The 18,777-nt window shown below is 40.2% G+C and overlaps 1 protein-coding gene across 2 annotated transcripts in view; it reads left to right on the plus strand.

The window, feature by feature from the left end:
- The window catches only part of LOC122551780 (contactin-associated protein-like 5), a 1,278,965-nt gene that overhangs the window by 1,211,929 nt on the left and 48,259 nt on the right, over nt 1–18,777 (plus strand). For both annotated transcript variants that reach the window (XM_043694243.1, XM_043694244.1), the window contains 2 exons: nt 1,078–1,171; nt 9,430–9,648. In XM_043694243.1, coding sequence (XP_043550178.1) covers nt 1,078–1,171; nt 9,430–9,648 — 313 coding nt within the window. The remainder of the gene's footprint in view (nt 1–1,077; nt 1,172–9,429; nt 9,649–18,777) is intronic.

An 18,777-nucleotide genomic window follows, 5' to 3' on the forward strand; every position in this document is an offset into this window, starting at 1 on the left:
AGAGAACTATGAACCTGCACTCCAAGGAATTTTTATTCAGTAACACTCCATAGGACCTTACCATTAAGTATGTAAGTCCTGCTCTGATTTGCTTTTCCAAAATGCAGCACCTCACATTTATCTAAATTTTTGGCCCATCTGATCAAGATCCATTGGACTCTGAGGTAACCTTCTTCACTGTCCATTACACCTCCAATTTTGGTGCCATCTTCAAGCTTACTAACTATCCCTCCTATGTTCACGTCCAAATCATTTATATAAATGACGAAAAGCAGTGGACACAGCACCGATCCTTGTGGCACTCCACTGGTCACAGGCCTCCAGACTGAAAAACAACCCTCCACCACCACACTCTGCCTTCTACATTTGAGCCAGTTTTGTATCCAAATGTCTAATTCTCCCTGTATTCCATGAGATCTGACCTTGCTAACTAGTCTCCCTTGAGGAACCTTAGTGAAGTTCATGTAGATCATGTCCACCACTCTGCCCTCATCAATCCTCTTTGTTGCTTCTTCAAAAAACTCAATTAAGTTCATGAGGCATAATTTCCCATGCTCAAAGCCATGTTGACTATCCCAAGTCAGTCCTTGCCTTTCAAAATACATGTGAATTCTATCCCTCAGGATTCCCTCCAACAACTTGCCCAAACCAATGTCAGACTCACTGGTCTATCATTCCCTGGTTTTTCCTTACCATCTTCCTGAAATAGTGGCACCACATTAGCCAACCTTCAGTCTTCTGGCATCTCACAGCATAAAATGGCACCCACACCATTAGCTCCTGCCTTTGCTGAGCATTGAGAGAATACTGCTGTGGAGGCAAGATGCATACTTACGAAAGGGAACAATGGAAAGTTGCATTAAAAATGTCCAGTCTCACAGAAGAAAACCATCCATGAAACATCCTGAAATTGGCACTTCCAAAATATGGGAAAACGTCAACCCAAAGCTTCAAAAATAGCCTTTGAAATTTAAGGCTGCTCAGCAAGAAATTGTCACTTTCTCAAACAAAACAAACATTTGACTGTAAGATGCATTTGGATGCAGTAATTATGTTTTCCATTGAATATTTTTGCAGGTTGACTATTTCCATGCCAGGAGCTACAAGCTGTCAACTGTTTCAGATAAAGCATTTAACGGCCTCAAGTCTCTTGTCCTTGGCAAGATAATAGGTAAGAAACATTACAATAATTCGAACAATACGTCAAACAAAATATATGTGCCAGTGTGAGTTTTTTTTTAAAATATTCACCTTTCTGAATAATCACAATCAAATCCCTTGAACTGAGGAGTTGAGGAGGACAAGACTGAGATAACAGAATCAGTCATTGTATGTTGCCTTCTGCCTCACATTTAAAAACTGCTGAGAAAAGGGGCAGATGGCTGCTTTCTCTAACTGATGGAGTGCTCAAGGCTAAGAACAAAAGTAAGTTACAGCTGGCTCTGCACACTCTTCAGTCAGTCTATTTTATTAAGAGTTCCGAGTTAGTTATTTTTGTTATGTTTCGTCTCTTGCAACGTGGAAGTAGAAATACTGAGGGCAGGTGATCATCCAAAATGAATTTGGAATGAGCTTGTTTGTGATTTATGCAGAAAACCAACACCTCTGACTGAGATCCACCAAGTAAACTGAAAATAATCCCCATTCCCGTCCTCAGTTTACTAAGGTTTCAAAAGTATAGTTTTTGAATATTCCAGGTCCATATCACACTGCAGTAGAGCCCCCCTGTAGCCACGGGGGATACCTTCCAGAATCTTCCAAAACCACAGATAAGAGCGAACCCATTCACTTAAATGTGAAATTTCCCTTCCTGGCAGTCCCCTGGTCTCTGGTTCTGGAACGTTCCCTATAATAAATTTAGGCTGAGGTAAACCGCAAGTAACTGAAACTGTAGAAAATGATTCCACTGATATGGTGGTTGCAAGGTAATTAAAACTTTTAACCTTACACATTTCTGTTTCTTTTGGATCACTTAAAATGATCTGTTTCTCGATGTTATAGCCCAGAGTAGAGGAGGCCACTTTCACTATCGTCCTTCTATTTCATTGGTCATAATTTAAAATACAAATACTGGGGCAGATTTTCCGAGGCAATTTTATGCAGATTGCCATTCCAGTCTTTCTTTTCTATGTAAGAAGGGAGATCCACATTTCTGAGAGGATTTTCTGGGGAAGGGCAGTCTGGTGGAGGGGTTGCTGCTCTAGCAGTGTGGGGCATGAGCACTACAGGAATAGGCAGACGGAAGTCCACTCCAGTCCAGTCTGCTGCAGGGAAGTTGGGAGTGTGAGAGGTAAATGTCAGCTCTGTTAAACAGTTAGACTGTGTATTTAAGTGTCTAGCTTTTCTTGAATAGCAAGTTCATCAGCATCCTCTAAATTCTCGAAATGAAATGGCGACGTTCATAAGGTTCCAAGCATACAGGAATTACCCAGAGGAACATTCAAACTTCAGGGCAATGATTTTGGAATATATGATTCTGCAGGGTCCCCATATGTAACTCTTATGTACACTTATCCAACGAGAGCGAAAAGTAAGGATACCATTCCTGTTACCTAGCTGACCAATTCCACATTGAGTCTTCGAGGCATGTAACATGGAAACAGACCCTTCAGCCCATGCTGACCAGGTAGTGTGAAATATCATGCTGACCAGGGAGAGTGAAATATCATGCTGACCAGGTTTGCTAAATTGAACTAGCCCTATTTGTTTGTATTTGGCACAAATCTCTCTAAACCTTTCCTATCCATGTACCTGTCCAAATGTCTTTTAAATGTTGTAACTGTACCAGCTTTCACCACTTCCTCTGGCACCTCATCCTATACATGCACCATCCTCTGTGTGAAAAAGTTGCGCTTAGGTCCCTTTTAAAACTTTCCCCTCTCGCTCTAAACCTATGCATTCTACTTTTGAACTCCTTTGTCCTGGGAGAAAGACCTTAGCTATTCACCTTACCTATATCCCTCAAAATGTTATAAACCTCTGTAAGCTCACTCCTCATGCTCCAGGTTAAAAATGTCCCATCCAATCCAGCCTCTCCTTATAGTTTAAACCCTTGAATCTTAGTAACATCCTTTAAATATTTTTTGCACCCTCTCCACTTTAATAGCATTCTTCCAGTATCAGAGCAACCAGAATTGTACGCAGTTGGCAACCAGAATTGTACTTCATCTATGTCATGATTTGGAGATGCCGGTGTTGGACTGGGGTGTACAAAGTTAAAAATCACACAACACCAGGTTATAGTCCAACAGGTTTAATTGGAAGAGACAACCACCTGATGAAGAAGCGGCGCTCTGAAAGTTAGTGTTTCCAATTAAACCTGTTGGACTATAACCTGGTGTTGTGAGAGTTTTAACTTCATCTATGTCATTATTCATACTTTATCATGAGGTGGATTGTCCAAGCTAAATTAGCCATAGTGTCCAGGGATATGCAGGCTAGGTGAATTAGTCTTGGGGAATGCAGGCTACACAGATAGGGTTGAGGTTGGGTCTGGGTGGGTTGCTCTTTGAATGGTTTGTGTGGACCCAATGGGACAAACGATCTGCTTCTATACTGTGTGGATTCTATCATTCTATATTGGGTTTTAACCAAAAAAAAGAACAAGTTTTGTGATGAAAACAATTATGGGTTTAATTAGATTAGATTACATTACAGTGTGGAAACAGGCCCTTCGGCCCAACAAGTCCACACCAACCTGCCGAAGCGAAACCCACCCATACCCCTACATTTACCCCTTACCTAACACTACGGGCAATTTAGCGTGGCCAATTCACCTGACCCTGCACATCTTTTGGACTGTGGGAGGAAACCGGAGCACCCGGAGGAAACCCACGCAGACACGGGGAGAACGTGCAAACTCCACACAGTCAGTCGCCTGAGGCAGGAATTGAACCCGGGTCTCAGGCGCTGTGAGGCAGCAGTGCTAACCACTGTGCCACCGTGCCGCCCACTAATATCTAAACAAAACTCATTCAAGAAAGGTGCAATAATTGATTTACATATATTCACCTTGTTTATGTGCTCAAGGCTTGGAAAGATGGCTGAACCCACCAGATATTTGATATTTCACTCTACCAGCTGCTTTGGTCTATGTATATTATAGCCTATTTGCATTATTAACAACACACATTTTACACAATTCTATCACTTTCCTCCATTGGATATATTTTTTCTATCTTAAATGATGTAACATCTTCATTAAAGTAAGGGCAGAAAAACATGTTAAATGGTCCTGCACTAATGCTGCAATCATTTTTTTTGTTAGGCTTAACTGAAGTCGTAATGGCAATATAACTAGCATTAAATGTCCCAAGAAGAGAAGCTTCATTTAATTAAGACATGGGCAATAAGTACTGACTTTGCTGAGGATGCCCATTACCCAAGAATGAATAAATAAATAAAGCCATTAGCTGTATTGGCTCATACAGGCACAAAATGCCCAGGTTTTAATCATGTGCCAATGGAACATGGGCTTCTTATTGCCTTGTGCCTCACTCAAAGTGTGGGTGCATTTCAAACACCGCATTCAGTGTAGATGCATTATGCGAGTCTGGCATAACAACAAATTATATTTATATAGCAGTTTTTATGTAATGAAACATGCCAAGGACCTTCACAGCACTATTATAAAACAAAATATGACATCAAGCAGTATAAGGCAAAATTTGAGGAGCCAATGGGCTGAGGAGTGGCATTTGGAATTTAATTTAGATAAATGTGAGGTGTTACGTTTTGCCGAGGCAAGCAAGACAGGACTTACACAATTAAGATAGGGCCGTGGGGAGTGTTGCCAAATAAAGTGACCTAAGGGTGCAAGTGCATAGTTCCTGAAACGGGGAGTCACAGGTTGACAGGGTAGCAAAGAATATGTTTTGCACTGTTGCCTTCATTGGTCTGAACATTGAATGCAAGAGTTGGAATGTCATATTGCAGCTGTATAGGACATTGGTGAGGCCACTTTTAGAATATCGTGTACAATTCTGGTTGCCCTTCTTTAGGAAAGATGTTGTTAAATTTGAAAGGGTACAGCTAGATTTACGAAGAGGTTGCTGGGACGAGAGCGTTTGAGTTATAGGGAAAGGCTGAATAGGCTAGGGTTTTCTTCCCTGGAGCATCGGAGGCTGAGTGATTATCTTAAAGAGCTTTATAAAATCATAAGGGGCATGGATGGGGTGAGTAGCCAAGGTGCTTTTCCGCACCACTCTAATCTGATCTCCAGCATCTGCAGTCCTCACTTTCTCCTGAATAGCCAAGGTGTTTTTCTTCAGGTGCTAAGACAAAAATTAGAAGGTATAGATTTAAAGTCAGAGGAGAAGGATTTAAAAAGAACCTGAGGGTAATTTTTTATTTTTGTGTGTATGCAATAAGCTGCCAGAGGAAATGGTGGAGGCTGGTAGAATTACAACATTTAAAAGGCATCTGGATGGGTACATAAATAGGAAGGGTTTAGACGGAAATGGGCCAAATGCTGGTGAATGGACTAGGTCAGATTGAGATGTCTGGTCAATGCAGACCAGTTGGACTGAAGGGTTTGTTTCTGTGCTGTATGATCAAGCTCATGGTCGCAGTCAAAGAGTTGGAGTTAGGGAATCTCTTAAAGAGGCAAGCTAGCAAGAGGTCTGAGGGCATGTACGAAGGCATTCCAGAGCTTGGAACCCATGTGATTGAAGGCAAGGACATCAAAGGTGGAGTGGTCATGATTGAAAAAAAAACACAAGGGGTCAGAATTAGAAGAGAGTTGTATGTTTGGAGGCAATTACAGCAATAGAGATGTTGGGCTTTAGAGGAATTTGAAACCCAGGTGAGAATGTTAACATGCTTAACTGAGAGTTTTTTTTAATATGACTTTGGAACAAAGCTGATCTTGCCAAAATGTAAATTCTGCACCCGTACTTTCCTTTTTCAGATGAAAACTTTTCTGTCCAAGTGTTGCTCTTTTAATCAAAAATGTTTTGCAATCAGCATTTCAATTAAGGACGGGCAGTCACTCTGCACCAGTTCTACTCGGAATTTTCATTGGGCTACCAATATTGCTGGTGTTTTCATCATAGGGAGCTGATCATGGAGGGCATGATAATGACTGATCTGCAACATTCAGTAGACACAGCATGGTTTCTTGCCTTATTCTTTCCCATCCATCATTTAAATAGTTTTTTTTTTGTTAAAAGTAGCAGATTGCCATGTCATTCAGAAGTACAATAATGAAAAATAATCAGATATTCAGTACTGACGTATGATAAAAATACAAAAGAATTTTGTCTGGCTAATGTTCCTTCAAAGTAACCTTCAATGGCTTAGTTCACAGTCACATGTCTCCATATATTTCTATCAGGATTAAGTCATAATTATGTTAAAGGTGCTGCATCACCAGGTGTCCTCTGGGGAGAACAAAGATTACTTTTTTATGCACATAAAGCCCACTTTGAGATTATCCTGAATGTACTGTATTGTTCAGAATGATAATGACGTCAATTGCTTTACAGATTTTAGATAGACAGTAGCAAAAGATGAATATCAAGAAATGTGCTCGGACAAATTGGCCCACTCAGCTCCTCCAGCATGCTCTGCCACTCAACAAGATCATGGCTAATCTGATTACTCTGTATTCCAACCCAAAAAATGACCCTTAATGTGATACCTTGTCAAATGTCTTCTGGAAATCATTCTGCAAGTTCCCCTTGTGTGCTCATTATATCAAATGTTACTGTGTGAAAAAGAATTCACAGAATAAGGGGTAACATATCAGTGTAGATAGGGGATTAGTTATCTAGCGTTGAAGAGAGTAGACATAATGGGGTGATTTTTAGTTTACAACATGCGATGAATGGGGTACCACGCAGATAGGACATCAACCAAGCACCATTAATATTAATGACTTGGAAGAAGGGACCAAAGCTTTGATTGTTAATATATTTAGGTCAGCAGGAAATTTATGAAGAGTACGTAAGAAGTGCACAAAGGGATATGGATAGGTTAAATTAGTATGCAGAAAATTGCTAGATGGAGTGCAATGTTGGAAAAGGTACATGTGCACTTTTCATGGACAATAGAGAAATAGCATTATTATTGAAATGGAGAGAAATTGTCGAATTCTGAGAGATCTGAATGTCTTCATTTATGAATCGCATCAAGCCAGTATGTAGGTACAGCAAGTAATTCAGAGAGCAAATGGAATGTTGTTGTTTATTGCAAGAGTAATGCAGGATAAAAGGAGTCATATTGTTCAGCAGTTGCTAGGTGCATGGGTGAGGCCACATTTGGAGTACTTTGGGTATTCCTATTTACAAAAGGATATAAATATGTTAAAATCTGAAAGAACCGCAGAAGCTGTAAATCATAAACAAAAGCAGAAACTGCTGGAAAAGCTCAGCAGGTCTTTCAGCAACCGTGGAGGGGTTGAGCGTTTTGGATCCAGTGACCCTTCCTCAGAACTCACATTTCTGAGTTGTTCAATTTGTAAGCAGTATAGAAAAGGTTCGATCAACTGATACCTGGCATGGGATATGATCTTCAGAGAAAAGCTTGGTCAGGCTGGACTTTGACATGTTGGTGCTTAGATGACTGAGAGGTGCTCTCAATGATAGGTGTAAAATCATGAGAAGACTTATCGGGTAGATCCTGAAACAATGTTTTTTTTTCTGTGGGACAGACTGGAACTAGGATATACAGTTTATAACTAAGAAGAGATCTTCCATTTATGATGAAGAGGAGGGGGCCTCTTCAGGTCATTAGTCTGTGGAATTCTTTTCCCCAGAGAGATTGAAGGCAGGCTCATTAAATATTTTAAGACTGTGCTTGACAGATTCTTGACTGAGAAGGGAGTAAGAGATTATCTGGACTAAATGAAGATGTGAGAATGAGGCCTCAATAATGAGGTCAAAGGGCATACTCTGCTGCTAATTCATTGGCTAAAATGTTGAAACTGATGATGTGCTCCCTGACAAAGTAGCTGAAGGCCAAGATGTGAAACAGGAGGAGTGAAGAATATACATGAGGAGCTGATTGGGAGATACCAGTGCAGGACCAGAAAGTGAAGCCTTTGAAAATGATCAACATTGATTAGATGAACATGCATGCCTAGAATGATTCTTATCAATTTTTTTAGATGCATCACAGAAAACATCCTGTCCAGATGCATCACTGCTTGGTATGTCAACTGCTCTGCCCAAAACCACAAGAAATTACAGCCCAGTCCAACATGCAAACCAGCCTTGCATCCATTTACTCTATCTGTACTTCTCCCTGTGACAGGAAAGCAGCCAACATAATCAAAAATCCCTCCCACTCCAATTATATTCTCTTCCACCCTCTTTCAATAGTCAAGAACAGCTTCTTCCCTTCTGTTATCAGACATCTGAATGGACGTCAAGTATATTAGAGTTGATCTTTCTCTGCACCTTCTTTGTAGTTGTAACACTATGTTTTGCAACCTGTTCTGTCACACTGCTGTACATATGTATGGTATGATTTGTGTAGATAGCATGCAAAACAATACATTTCACTGCATCTCACTGCATATGACAATGATAAATCTAATCAAGTCAAACCACACCAGTACAACCCCATATAACTGGACAACATAAAAGCTAATTTATGCAAAAAAGGAGGTGAGTTGATAAGATTTCCACACTGTAACATTACATAATCAAAGTGAAATTTTATCAACATTTGAGTGAACTACTTGACAATATTCTGAGACTTGTCACTCTGTAAGGCCAATGTAAGTGACAGGTTAGAATGATATAACTATAGAAACTGAGGCATCTAAGACGATCACATTGGGTAAGATCTTTCACTACCACTCACTGTTCGGCCTCCAGCTTAGATTTCTCTAGTTCCAAAAAGACACAAGGTGCTGTCAAAGGTTTGGATTCAGGCAAAGAATCTCCAGAGAAAACTGCACTTTTGTCAGTCATCAAAAAAGAAACGAGATAATTAAGAAAGAAAAAAAAGGTTTGCTTTTATATTGTGCCTTTCCCAACTTCAGAACATGCCAAAGTGTTTTACACCTTGGGAAGTACATTCAAAGCTTAGCTCTAAGAAATGCTGCAGCCATTTTGTAAGCCCCCAGGGTAGCAATATAATAATGATTAGAACGTCTGTTTTAGCGATGTTGGTTCAGACATAGAGATTGGCCAGGACACTGATGAATGCCACCTCAAATCTACTTCAGAATGTTACCATTCTTTTTTTTTTGGAAAGGTAAAGTACTGAGGATGCCGGAGATCTGAAATAAAAACAGAAAGTGCTGGAGAAACTCAGCAGGTCTAACAATACAGCTGGAGAGAGAAACAGAGTTAACGTTTCAAATCCAGTCTCCTCCTTCTATGGAGATGAGGCATATTAGACTCAACATTAACTCTGTTGTACACCTTCTGCTGAATACATTCCATTCTATGTGTATCTTGTACCGTTTTTCACTTGCAGACACTGGCAATCTCGACCAGGAGATTGTGAATGCGAACATACAGGGTTTCGTTGGCTGCCTATCGTCAGTTCAGTTTAACTGGATCGCACCATTAAAGGAGGGACTGCGCCACTTTAGCTCTGCCCCAGTGACTGTGAAAGGAGACTTGATTGAATCTGACTGTCGTTCTTCAGTGATGACCGAACCAGTTGCCATGACCACCACACTCTCATTCACAGGTACTTCAGTTTTAAAATACTTAGAGGAAGCTGGATACACATGCAAGGGGGAGAGAGAATAGAATGCTATGCTGAGAAGTGTGATGAATTAGGTTGTGAGGAAGCATAAGCATGTGAAACATAAACACTAGCATTGGACAGCTAAGCCAAACAGCCTTCTTTTGCTCTGTGAAATTCTATAGTATATCTATTATGTGTTAAATGTTTCAGACATCATTTTATTTCATTCACCTTTAGTCAAATGTGTCTAAACGTGACCACTGTACATAGGGGTGGCGAGTTTTAACAAGGTTAAGTGTAGTCATCATTACCCTGGAGTCTCTCATCACTCGAGTTACTGAGGCACAGTAAGGCAGCACCAAAGGAAAAACAAAAACGCAGTAAGGTCAATTCCTGACTGTTGGCTGCCAATGAAAGGCAAGGAAATTCACGGATTAGCAGAAGAAGTACATTAGGAGGACACTATTAGAGATTGGACACAGCTTTGCAAATTCTACAGTCACTTGATAATGTTAATGGGTGCCAATTGGTCAACTGGATGAAGAAATGGAGGAAAAGTGAGATAGATTTATTGAATGAGTATTAATTTTATGTTGAGGCAAAGGCAGAATATAACAGGGATGATTTAGTGGGGGTGTGTATGCAGACAGGCACTTCTGTAGGTGTGACTTTTTCCGTCCGAGCTGCAGACACAGAGGAGAAGCTGGTTTGGCTTACGCTGAGAATCATGGCAAGAATAAATAGCTGTCATGGATTTTATCATCTAATTGAGAAAACAAAGGAAGTAATGTATTGAATTGAAGTTGAGCAGCTATTCTGTTCTGCTGAGGATGGTGGGAACTGAAAGTCACGGTCTAAAAATATGATGGTATTCCAAATACAATTGCATGTGCACTTGAAGTGCCATGACTTACTTGATTATTCACCAGAAACAGGAAGGTGGAATCAGGTTGGATCACTTTCCTGGCCCACACCCACAACTTGTGCTGAATGGCCTGCTTCCATGTTTCTGAATAATGCTTTGCAAGCTTGGTTTTATTCCTCACATGGTAATCGGTATAAATGAGTGAATGACTCATTGACATCTCTCAGATTATCTCAGTATCAACAATGTCTTTGAGGGACAATTCAAAACAAAAATAATGAGCAAGATCCGAGCAGAGAGATGAAATGTTAACTCAGAGAGAGGAACTATGATTACTTAAGCAGTTTTCATTATTAGTAAGTGAAGTTGAGAGAGGGGGGTCAAGAAAATTGAGAAAACTGAAAAGGAACAATACGGCAACAAAATAACTTTAGACGAAATGACATCTGAGAGATAAAATGGATCTCAAGCCAGGTGACAGAATGTGAACATGGATGCAATTCCTTTTCTTGATTGTAGATTTATTTACAGGATACAGTGTTATATATATCTGCCTCCTTACTGTACTAATTTACCCAGCAATCCTCGCTGTACTCAATTGGTAAACATTTAATTAAAGCCAATTAGATCACATTTAGCCAAATTAAAAGATAAATGGCCAACAAGAATCCAATGTTTAAAGCAAATTTGTAGCAAAATTAAAATAGAGTTTTGAGTGGTTATGCTGTAATCCCAGTGGTATTCTCTGATCAGGGAAGCCTGCAAGTGTTCCAGTAGATACTATGTGATCCCTCTCTAAGGATACCTGATTGTGGGCACAGCCACAGAAGAGAGGCAGGTAGTCAGATCTAACGACTCCCCTCTTAGCTCATTGCATGAACCTGTTCACAGGAGCAGAGCAACAAGGACCTCCTCTGAATTGCCCACCCCTCTCTGCACCGGGTGACCAAAGATCAAGACCATGAGTCTGAAGTTCAAACTAAACCTGAGGTGCAGCCCCCTCAAAAAATTAAAGGTGGACTTCAACTTTACACACCTGGCAATGTATGTGGAATACAGGCTACTCAAGGTCACAAAAAAAGAGGAGCCTGTGAATCAACTTAAATGTTTCTTACCTGAGACTACTGTATGCAACAACTCCCACACCAAACTCCAACTGTTTAAGGAGAGAACTACCCCAGAAAGCCTCCCAGTAAGGACTCTCTTGACTTCTGGAAGGCAAGATGGCAGTCCATTTTTATATGTGCTCAAGATACTTTATCAGCACCCTGTACCTGTTTACCCCGAACACTACAATTAATGTTACATTAATGCCACAGGTTTTGTTGTGACTATGGGCTTGCTCTTCCACATCTAACCCAGAGTGAGCAATACAGATCGTGACTTTACATCAGTGTAAAACCACTGCACAAGCATTCAATACCTTGCACTCTCACTATTGGCCAGTGTCAGTGTGGTTTCCAAGGACATCCACAAATTATCCACAGCTTGAAATACTGTGTTTGTAATGGACTATCAATAACATTATGGAGACACCTAGCAGAAAAGGAAACTCTGGACTCAGCTGTGTCCAAGCGAGTAAGAAAATAGATTTTGAAGATGTCAAGCAAAATCGTCTAGTGTTCTTCTTCAATACTTATGCAAATTGTATGGAATTAACTATGTCACACATTTTCTTTTGCAATTATAGAGTATATAAAAGTTGAAAAGAAAGTCTGAAGTATTATATAGAGATTTCAATTTCAAGGGTATCCAAACATTTTAAATGAAATGATGCTCATGCTGTGTTAAAGGTGCCATTTCAAGACATAATAGGTTTTAGGAGTACTGGAGTCATACTCATAAAAATAGCATGAAATGCATTGTAGTTTAATGAATTATTTTCAACACCATTATTTACAAAAAAATTAAACTGAATGGTAATATTTAAGAAATCCATTGTTTTGAATGCTAAGAATGTTCTGAAATTTTAATTCGCTTGTAATTTAGATATCGTGTTCTGATTGAACCTTGTGTGTACTTTCCATTGTTGCTTTTTCATCAGATTTTCAACTTGAAGCCCATTCAGGCACTCCTGTATAGCAGCACCAGTGATTCTGAGAAATTGCAAGTCTCTAAAGCCTTGTATTTTTATTCATTCATTTACATAGGTGGAATTGCAAGATCTGCAGGCTTCCTATATTGTAACCAGTTCTCTTTAAACTCTTTACCATTGTCATCTAATATTACTGTAAACTTTGTCTTGTATATGTACATGTAATGAATCAAAACTGGTACAGGCTTTTCAAATATTAATTTGGTTAGACAGAATCTGAGTATTGCTGAGAAAAGAGTGTGGTGCTGGAAAAGCACAGCAGGTCAGGCAGTATCCGAGGAGCCGAAAAATTGACGTTTCGGGCAAGAGCCCTTCATTCTGGCTTATGCCCGAAACATTGACTCTCCTGTATTTTTCCAGCACCACACTCTTGACTCTGATCTCCAGCATCTGCAATCCTCACTTTCACCTCTTGCTGAGAAAAGATACATCTTGAGAAGCTGTTTGTCTTACACTCGTCAGAACAATTTGCAAGAATACCACTGTAAAAGCGAACAATATTTCATACTCTAATGAGAGGAGAGTGCTGATTAGTTGGCGTGTGGACTGTGATTGGCAGAGGCATTACAATGTTTCTCTATACCACAGGGGAACAACTTGAGCTAGGCCAGAGGGATCAGGGCAAAAAAGAGCAATTGCTTTCATTGTTTACAGAATTTTATGATGTCTCTGCATGATTGCACCTCAGATTCTGCATCTGGTTACCTTTGTACCTAAGATGGCATCGCAAATGACGACTTGTAAACATTTCACTGTTCCCACGGAGTACATGTGACAATCAACCTAATTTAATGATGGTAAAGTTCACGTTAGTACCATGCTGTGAGATCTGGGAGTGAAGAAGGATAAGCCATTATGGGCATATGACAAGAATCTGAAATGAGCTTATACTTAACGTATGCAGTTGTTGAATGTACCATTTTCTTCACTTAACTAAACATTCACTTAACTAAACTACTTTGAAGAAGTCATGATTCGGAGAAGTCATGATTCCGAAAGCTAGTGTGCTTCCAATTAAACCTGTTGGACTATAACCTGGTGTTGTGTGATTTTTAACTTTGTACTTTGAAGAAGTGTGATTGTTGACCCAACTTATTGAAATTAGTTACAGCATTTCCCTTTACTGATAATGTAAACAAATCAAATCTTCTGATTAATATCTGATCAAGTAAGATTTCACTTTAAAAATGTTATTGTAACAAATGACTAAAAACTATTAGCTAAACACCATTTGTGCAGGGAAATGACACATTAAACAACAGAAGGTAAACATCCCCTTATCTCACATGTTTCAGAAATATAGTCCTATAGAATACCCTCCTCAATGTTTTCCCATTTCTCTGAATAATAACTTTAATCAAAAATCTCCAAGTGCTTCCCTCAGCTTTTGGAAAGTTTCTCAAATTCATTGCCGGCAGTAAAGCCTACTCTAGTGGAACAGGTTTAATTGGAAGCACTACCTTTCGTAGCGCTGCTCCTTCATCAAGTGTTGTGTGATTTTTAACTTTGTACACCCCAGTCCAACACCGGCATCTCCAAATCATACTCTAGTGGCTCGCTTTTCCTGTTCACCAGTCCAGGCCAAATCCCATTATTCTCCCCAAAGGTTTAGTGCCAATGGGTCTATTCACTGTTAGTGTAGCTGGCCTTGTCTTTTGTTCCTGGGTGCAAAATAAACTGGTTTCTTGCTCAGCCAGTTCATCGCCTTGGCCAGGCTTGTTGTTAGGCAGAGCTTGAAACCATAACATAACCCCTTTCTATTTTTTAAATATAAGCTCAGGTGGCACTGTTTGGGAAGTGCATGGGTGTTATTCCTGGCATTCTGATGCACTCACCTCATAACACGACAATAAAAAATGTTTTTTTCCAATCTTTTCTGATTGCAGAATTTTGACATGCCATAGAGATTAGAATAAGAGAAAGTGGGGACTGCAGATGCTGGAGAGTTGGAATTGAAAAATATGGTGCTAAAAAGCACAGCTGGTCAGGCAACATCCGAGGAGCAGGAGAGACGATGTTTCGGGCATAAGCCCTTCATCAGGAATGTGCATGGATAAGGGTCTGAGAGATAAAACGGAAGGTTGGGGTAGGTCTAGGGGGAAGGTAGCGGGGAAGTTGATAGGTGGATGCAAGTGGGGGATAATTGTGGTAAGTCAGTGGGGAAGGTGGAGCGGATAGGTGGGAAGGAAGATGGACAGGTTAAGAGAAGAACATCTCTGGGACACTAACTCGCAGAGTGTTTCAGGGAACATCTCTGGGACACACACACCAAACAACCCCACTGCCCTGTGGTCAACCACTTCAACTCCCCCTTCCATTCCCCCAAGGGCATACAAGTCTAGGCCCTCCTCCACCACCAGTGTGGGCGGCACGGTGGCACAGTGGTTAGCACTGCTGCCTCACAGCGCCAGAGACCCGGGTTCAATTCCCGCCTCAGGCGACCGACTGTGTGGAGTTTGCACATTCTCCCCGTGTCTGCGTGGGTTTCCTCCGGGTGCTCCGGTTTCCTCCCACAGTCCAAAGATGTGCAGGTCAGGTGAATTGGCCATGCTAAATAGCCCGTAGTGTTAGGTAAGGGGTAAATGTAGGGGTTACGCTTCGGCGGGGCGGTGTGGACTTGTTGGGCCGAAGGGCCTGTTTCCACACTGTAAGTAATCTAATCTAATCTAATCTAATCTAATCTAATCTAATCAAATCCAAGCCACCCAACAACTGGAAGAAGAACACCTCACCTTAAACCACATGGCATCAACATCGACTTCACTAGTTTCCACCCCTTCCACCAGCCAACCACCCCCCCTCCACACATTCCTGATGAAGGGCTTATGCCAAAGTGTTGACTCTCCTGGTCCTCTGATGCTGCCTGACCTGCTGTGCTTTTACAGCATCATGGAGATTAGAATGTCTGAAAAATGACCTCGCATAAGTACTCAAAGTGACCTTAAAATGAAAGCAGAATGATCCACTGAAGCTCCATCTGTTTTAATGCATGAAGTTGCTACACATTTACAGCTGCATTTTCTCCTTGAAAAGTTTTTGTTCACGACATGAATTCCTGAAATGATCAAGGCTTTTTCAGCTCATCATTAGTCAAAGCATTTAAGGTGCTATGATTCCAGCTGATGTTATTATTGGACAGGTCAGTACAGGACTGAAATCTGGTTTGATAGATCACATTTTGTTTTGTTTTGGTTTGAACAAGGTGGTCTCTCAGTACAACACAAACACGCAGTGTTGTAGATTTTGTTTTAGTAATAAAACACCAAAAGAAATGAAGCTAAAATAAGTCTGTTTTCTATACCACAAATATCAAATTGTTTTGAACACACAGTATAATCCCATGAATTCTAAGACACTTCTTAAGCAATTCCAATCAAAGAAAAATTAAACCCCTTCTACAATACCCAGTACCAACACTTGTAGGATACTCACACCAGAATCTCTTTTTCGAATGCCTCAATAGGTTTAAGATAACTGTAAATATAACTTTCCTGAAACCCTTAATTGCTTGTTCCTGGAGCTACCATAAACCTAAGTTTTAAAAAACTCAGCGTCAAGTTCTTTTCAAAGTTTTATCCTAACAGTTCTGAATAGGGACTATTTACATATCCTGTATTCTCGAATTTAACTATCTTCTCCCCTTCTCAGGAATACTGTTCTATACATGCAAGGACTTTATAGAACTGCCCAAAACAAGGTAAAACTAAAACATTGACTTCTCTGTCTGAGCAATGCATATTCCCCTTAGGCTTAAAAAGAATTCCTGGAGTCTATATGTTGTTAACAGGCCTTAAAACAGAATGATTTATCCTGCTAAGTGTAAAATTCTGAAGCAAACACAAACCCATTAGGCTGCAAAGGTAGCACTGATAAATTATTTTAAAATAAATCACCATGGCAACAGAAATACTGACAATTTAATCATAAACTTCAGCCACAGTGAAAACCCATCTAAACAGCCAATAATTCAAAACCCAAAATTGAAATATGTGTTATTATATATGCATACACATGTGTGTGCATGTGTATATTTATATATATAAAATATTGAAAAATCATATATTTTATAACACAAAGATAAAGTGTAAAGTTCATCTAATTTCCGTTACAATACTACTTTGCATCAGTTGCACAGAGGGTGGTAGGTGCCTGGAATGCAGAGGTGGTAGAGGCAGGCGCGGTAGATTCATTTAAGGTACGTCTGGACAGATGCATGAGTAGGTGAGGAGTAGAGGGATACAGATGCTTAGGAATTGAGTGATAGGTTTAGACAGTGGATTTGGATCAGCTCAGGCTTGGAGGGCCGAAGGGCCTGTTGCTGGGCTGTAAATTTTGTTTGATCTTTGTTCTTTTGTTCTTATCTCTAGTGGTGTTAGAAAAGGAGTTTCAGAATGATGAATAAATTCAATAATTTTGTCTCCACTGTATTATTCAAATAAGGGCATTCCAAGTCAGAAAACCACTTCAAATATTTATCAATATTTGTGGAAGAACGGTTTTTTTGAAGTCACTTGTCAGTTGACTGACAGGGAATTGTAATCTGGGCTCCAGTGTTCAATATTGATGTTTTGTTGTGAAATAGGAGGTGATAACCTGGAGGCATTTTGTCTGACTATTAATTCAGTGACCAAGGTAATGTTCTTGGGATCTGGATTCAAATCCTGCCACAGCAGATGGCGAAATTTGAATTCAACAAAAAAAGAAATCTGGAAATGTTAATGATGACTATGGAACCAATTGTTGGGAAAAACCGACCTGGTTCACAGCTGTCCTTTAGGGAAGGAAGCTGCCATCTTTACCTCATCTGGCCTACATATGATTTCAGACCCACAGCAATGTGGTTGACTCTTAACTCCTCCCTGGGCAATGAGGGATGGGCAATAAATGCTGCCTCGCCAGTGGCACCCACATTCCATGTATGAATGATTGAAAAGGCTGTCGCATTAATTTATCTATGTGCCATTTAAAATCTGCATATTTCCTTTAAGTTTCCTTCCTCATGCATTATACGACAGGAGCTGAAAATGTGTTGCTGGAAAAGCGCAGCAGGTCAGGCAGCATCCAGGGAACAGGAGAATCGACGTTTCGGGCATAAGCCCTTCTTGAGGAAAAGCAGGAGGAAACTTAACACTGTCTGATGTATTCCCCAAATCAACTGAAAAATCATCATAACCATTGTTATCAGCAGCAGAAACTTGTATTTATATAACATGTTTAGACTCATGTTAAAATGACCGATGGTGATTGACAGGAAGATTAACAAATATAATTTGACACCATGGAAAATTATATTTGGACAGAGGACCAAAATCTTGAACAAAGAGAGAGGTTTTAAGCAAGCAGAAAAGGAAGAAGAGAGAATATTTCCAGGGAACCAATCTCAAGGTTCAGGACCTTACCCAATGCAAGTTTAGCAGGTAACTGTGGTGTGATGAAAATTAAAGAAGATCAAGAAGTAAATGCTAGAGTAGTGTCAAAATCTCAAAGGTTTACAGAGCTAGAGGAGGTTACAGAGATGCGAAGGAGGAAGTCATTTCATAGACTGAGAATTTTAAAATCGTAGCTTTGTTTGCCGGAGAGCCAAAGTAGAGCTCGAAGCACAATGGATTTCATGGGGCATTCGCACGGTTTTTTGTTTTAACTTCATCCTTGTGATGCTGGCAGACCCCATCCCTAATTGCCCATGAGACAGTGGCAGTGAGTCAGTCACATTTCAACTCCTGCAGCCCATATGTTGGAGAGATATCCGCAGTGATTTGATTTGATTTGATTTGATTTATTATTGTCACATATAGCTAGGTACAGTGAAAAATTTGGTTTAGTGTACAGTACAGGTGAATCATACCATACATCGTGCATCAGGGTGATAGAACAGAGCGAGAATAGAGTGTTACAGCTGCAGAGAAGGTGCCCAACAAGCAAGTACAACATTAAATTTAAAATTTGAGGAACTCCATTCAAAAGCCTGATAACAGCAGGGAAGAAGCAGTTCTTGAATCTATCAATGCGTGTTTATGCTTTTGTATCTTCGGCCCAATCAAAGAGGTTGGAATAGATTATAATGGGGGGACAGGTCTTTGATGATGTTGGCTGCCTTCCCAAGGCGGCGTGAAGTAGAGATGGAGCCAATGCATGGAAGGTTGGCTTGTGTGATGGACTGTGTTTGCAA

Source organism: Chiloscyllium plagiosum, chromosome 7 (genome assembly GCF_004010195.1).
Source record: "Chiloscyllium plagiosum isolate BGI_BamShark_2017 chromosome 7, ASM401019v2, whole genome shotgun sequence".
NCBI lineage: Eukaryota > Metazoa > Chordata > Chondrichthyes > Orectolobiformes > Hemiscylliidae > Chiloscyllium > Chiloscyllium plagiosum.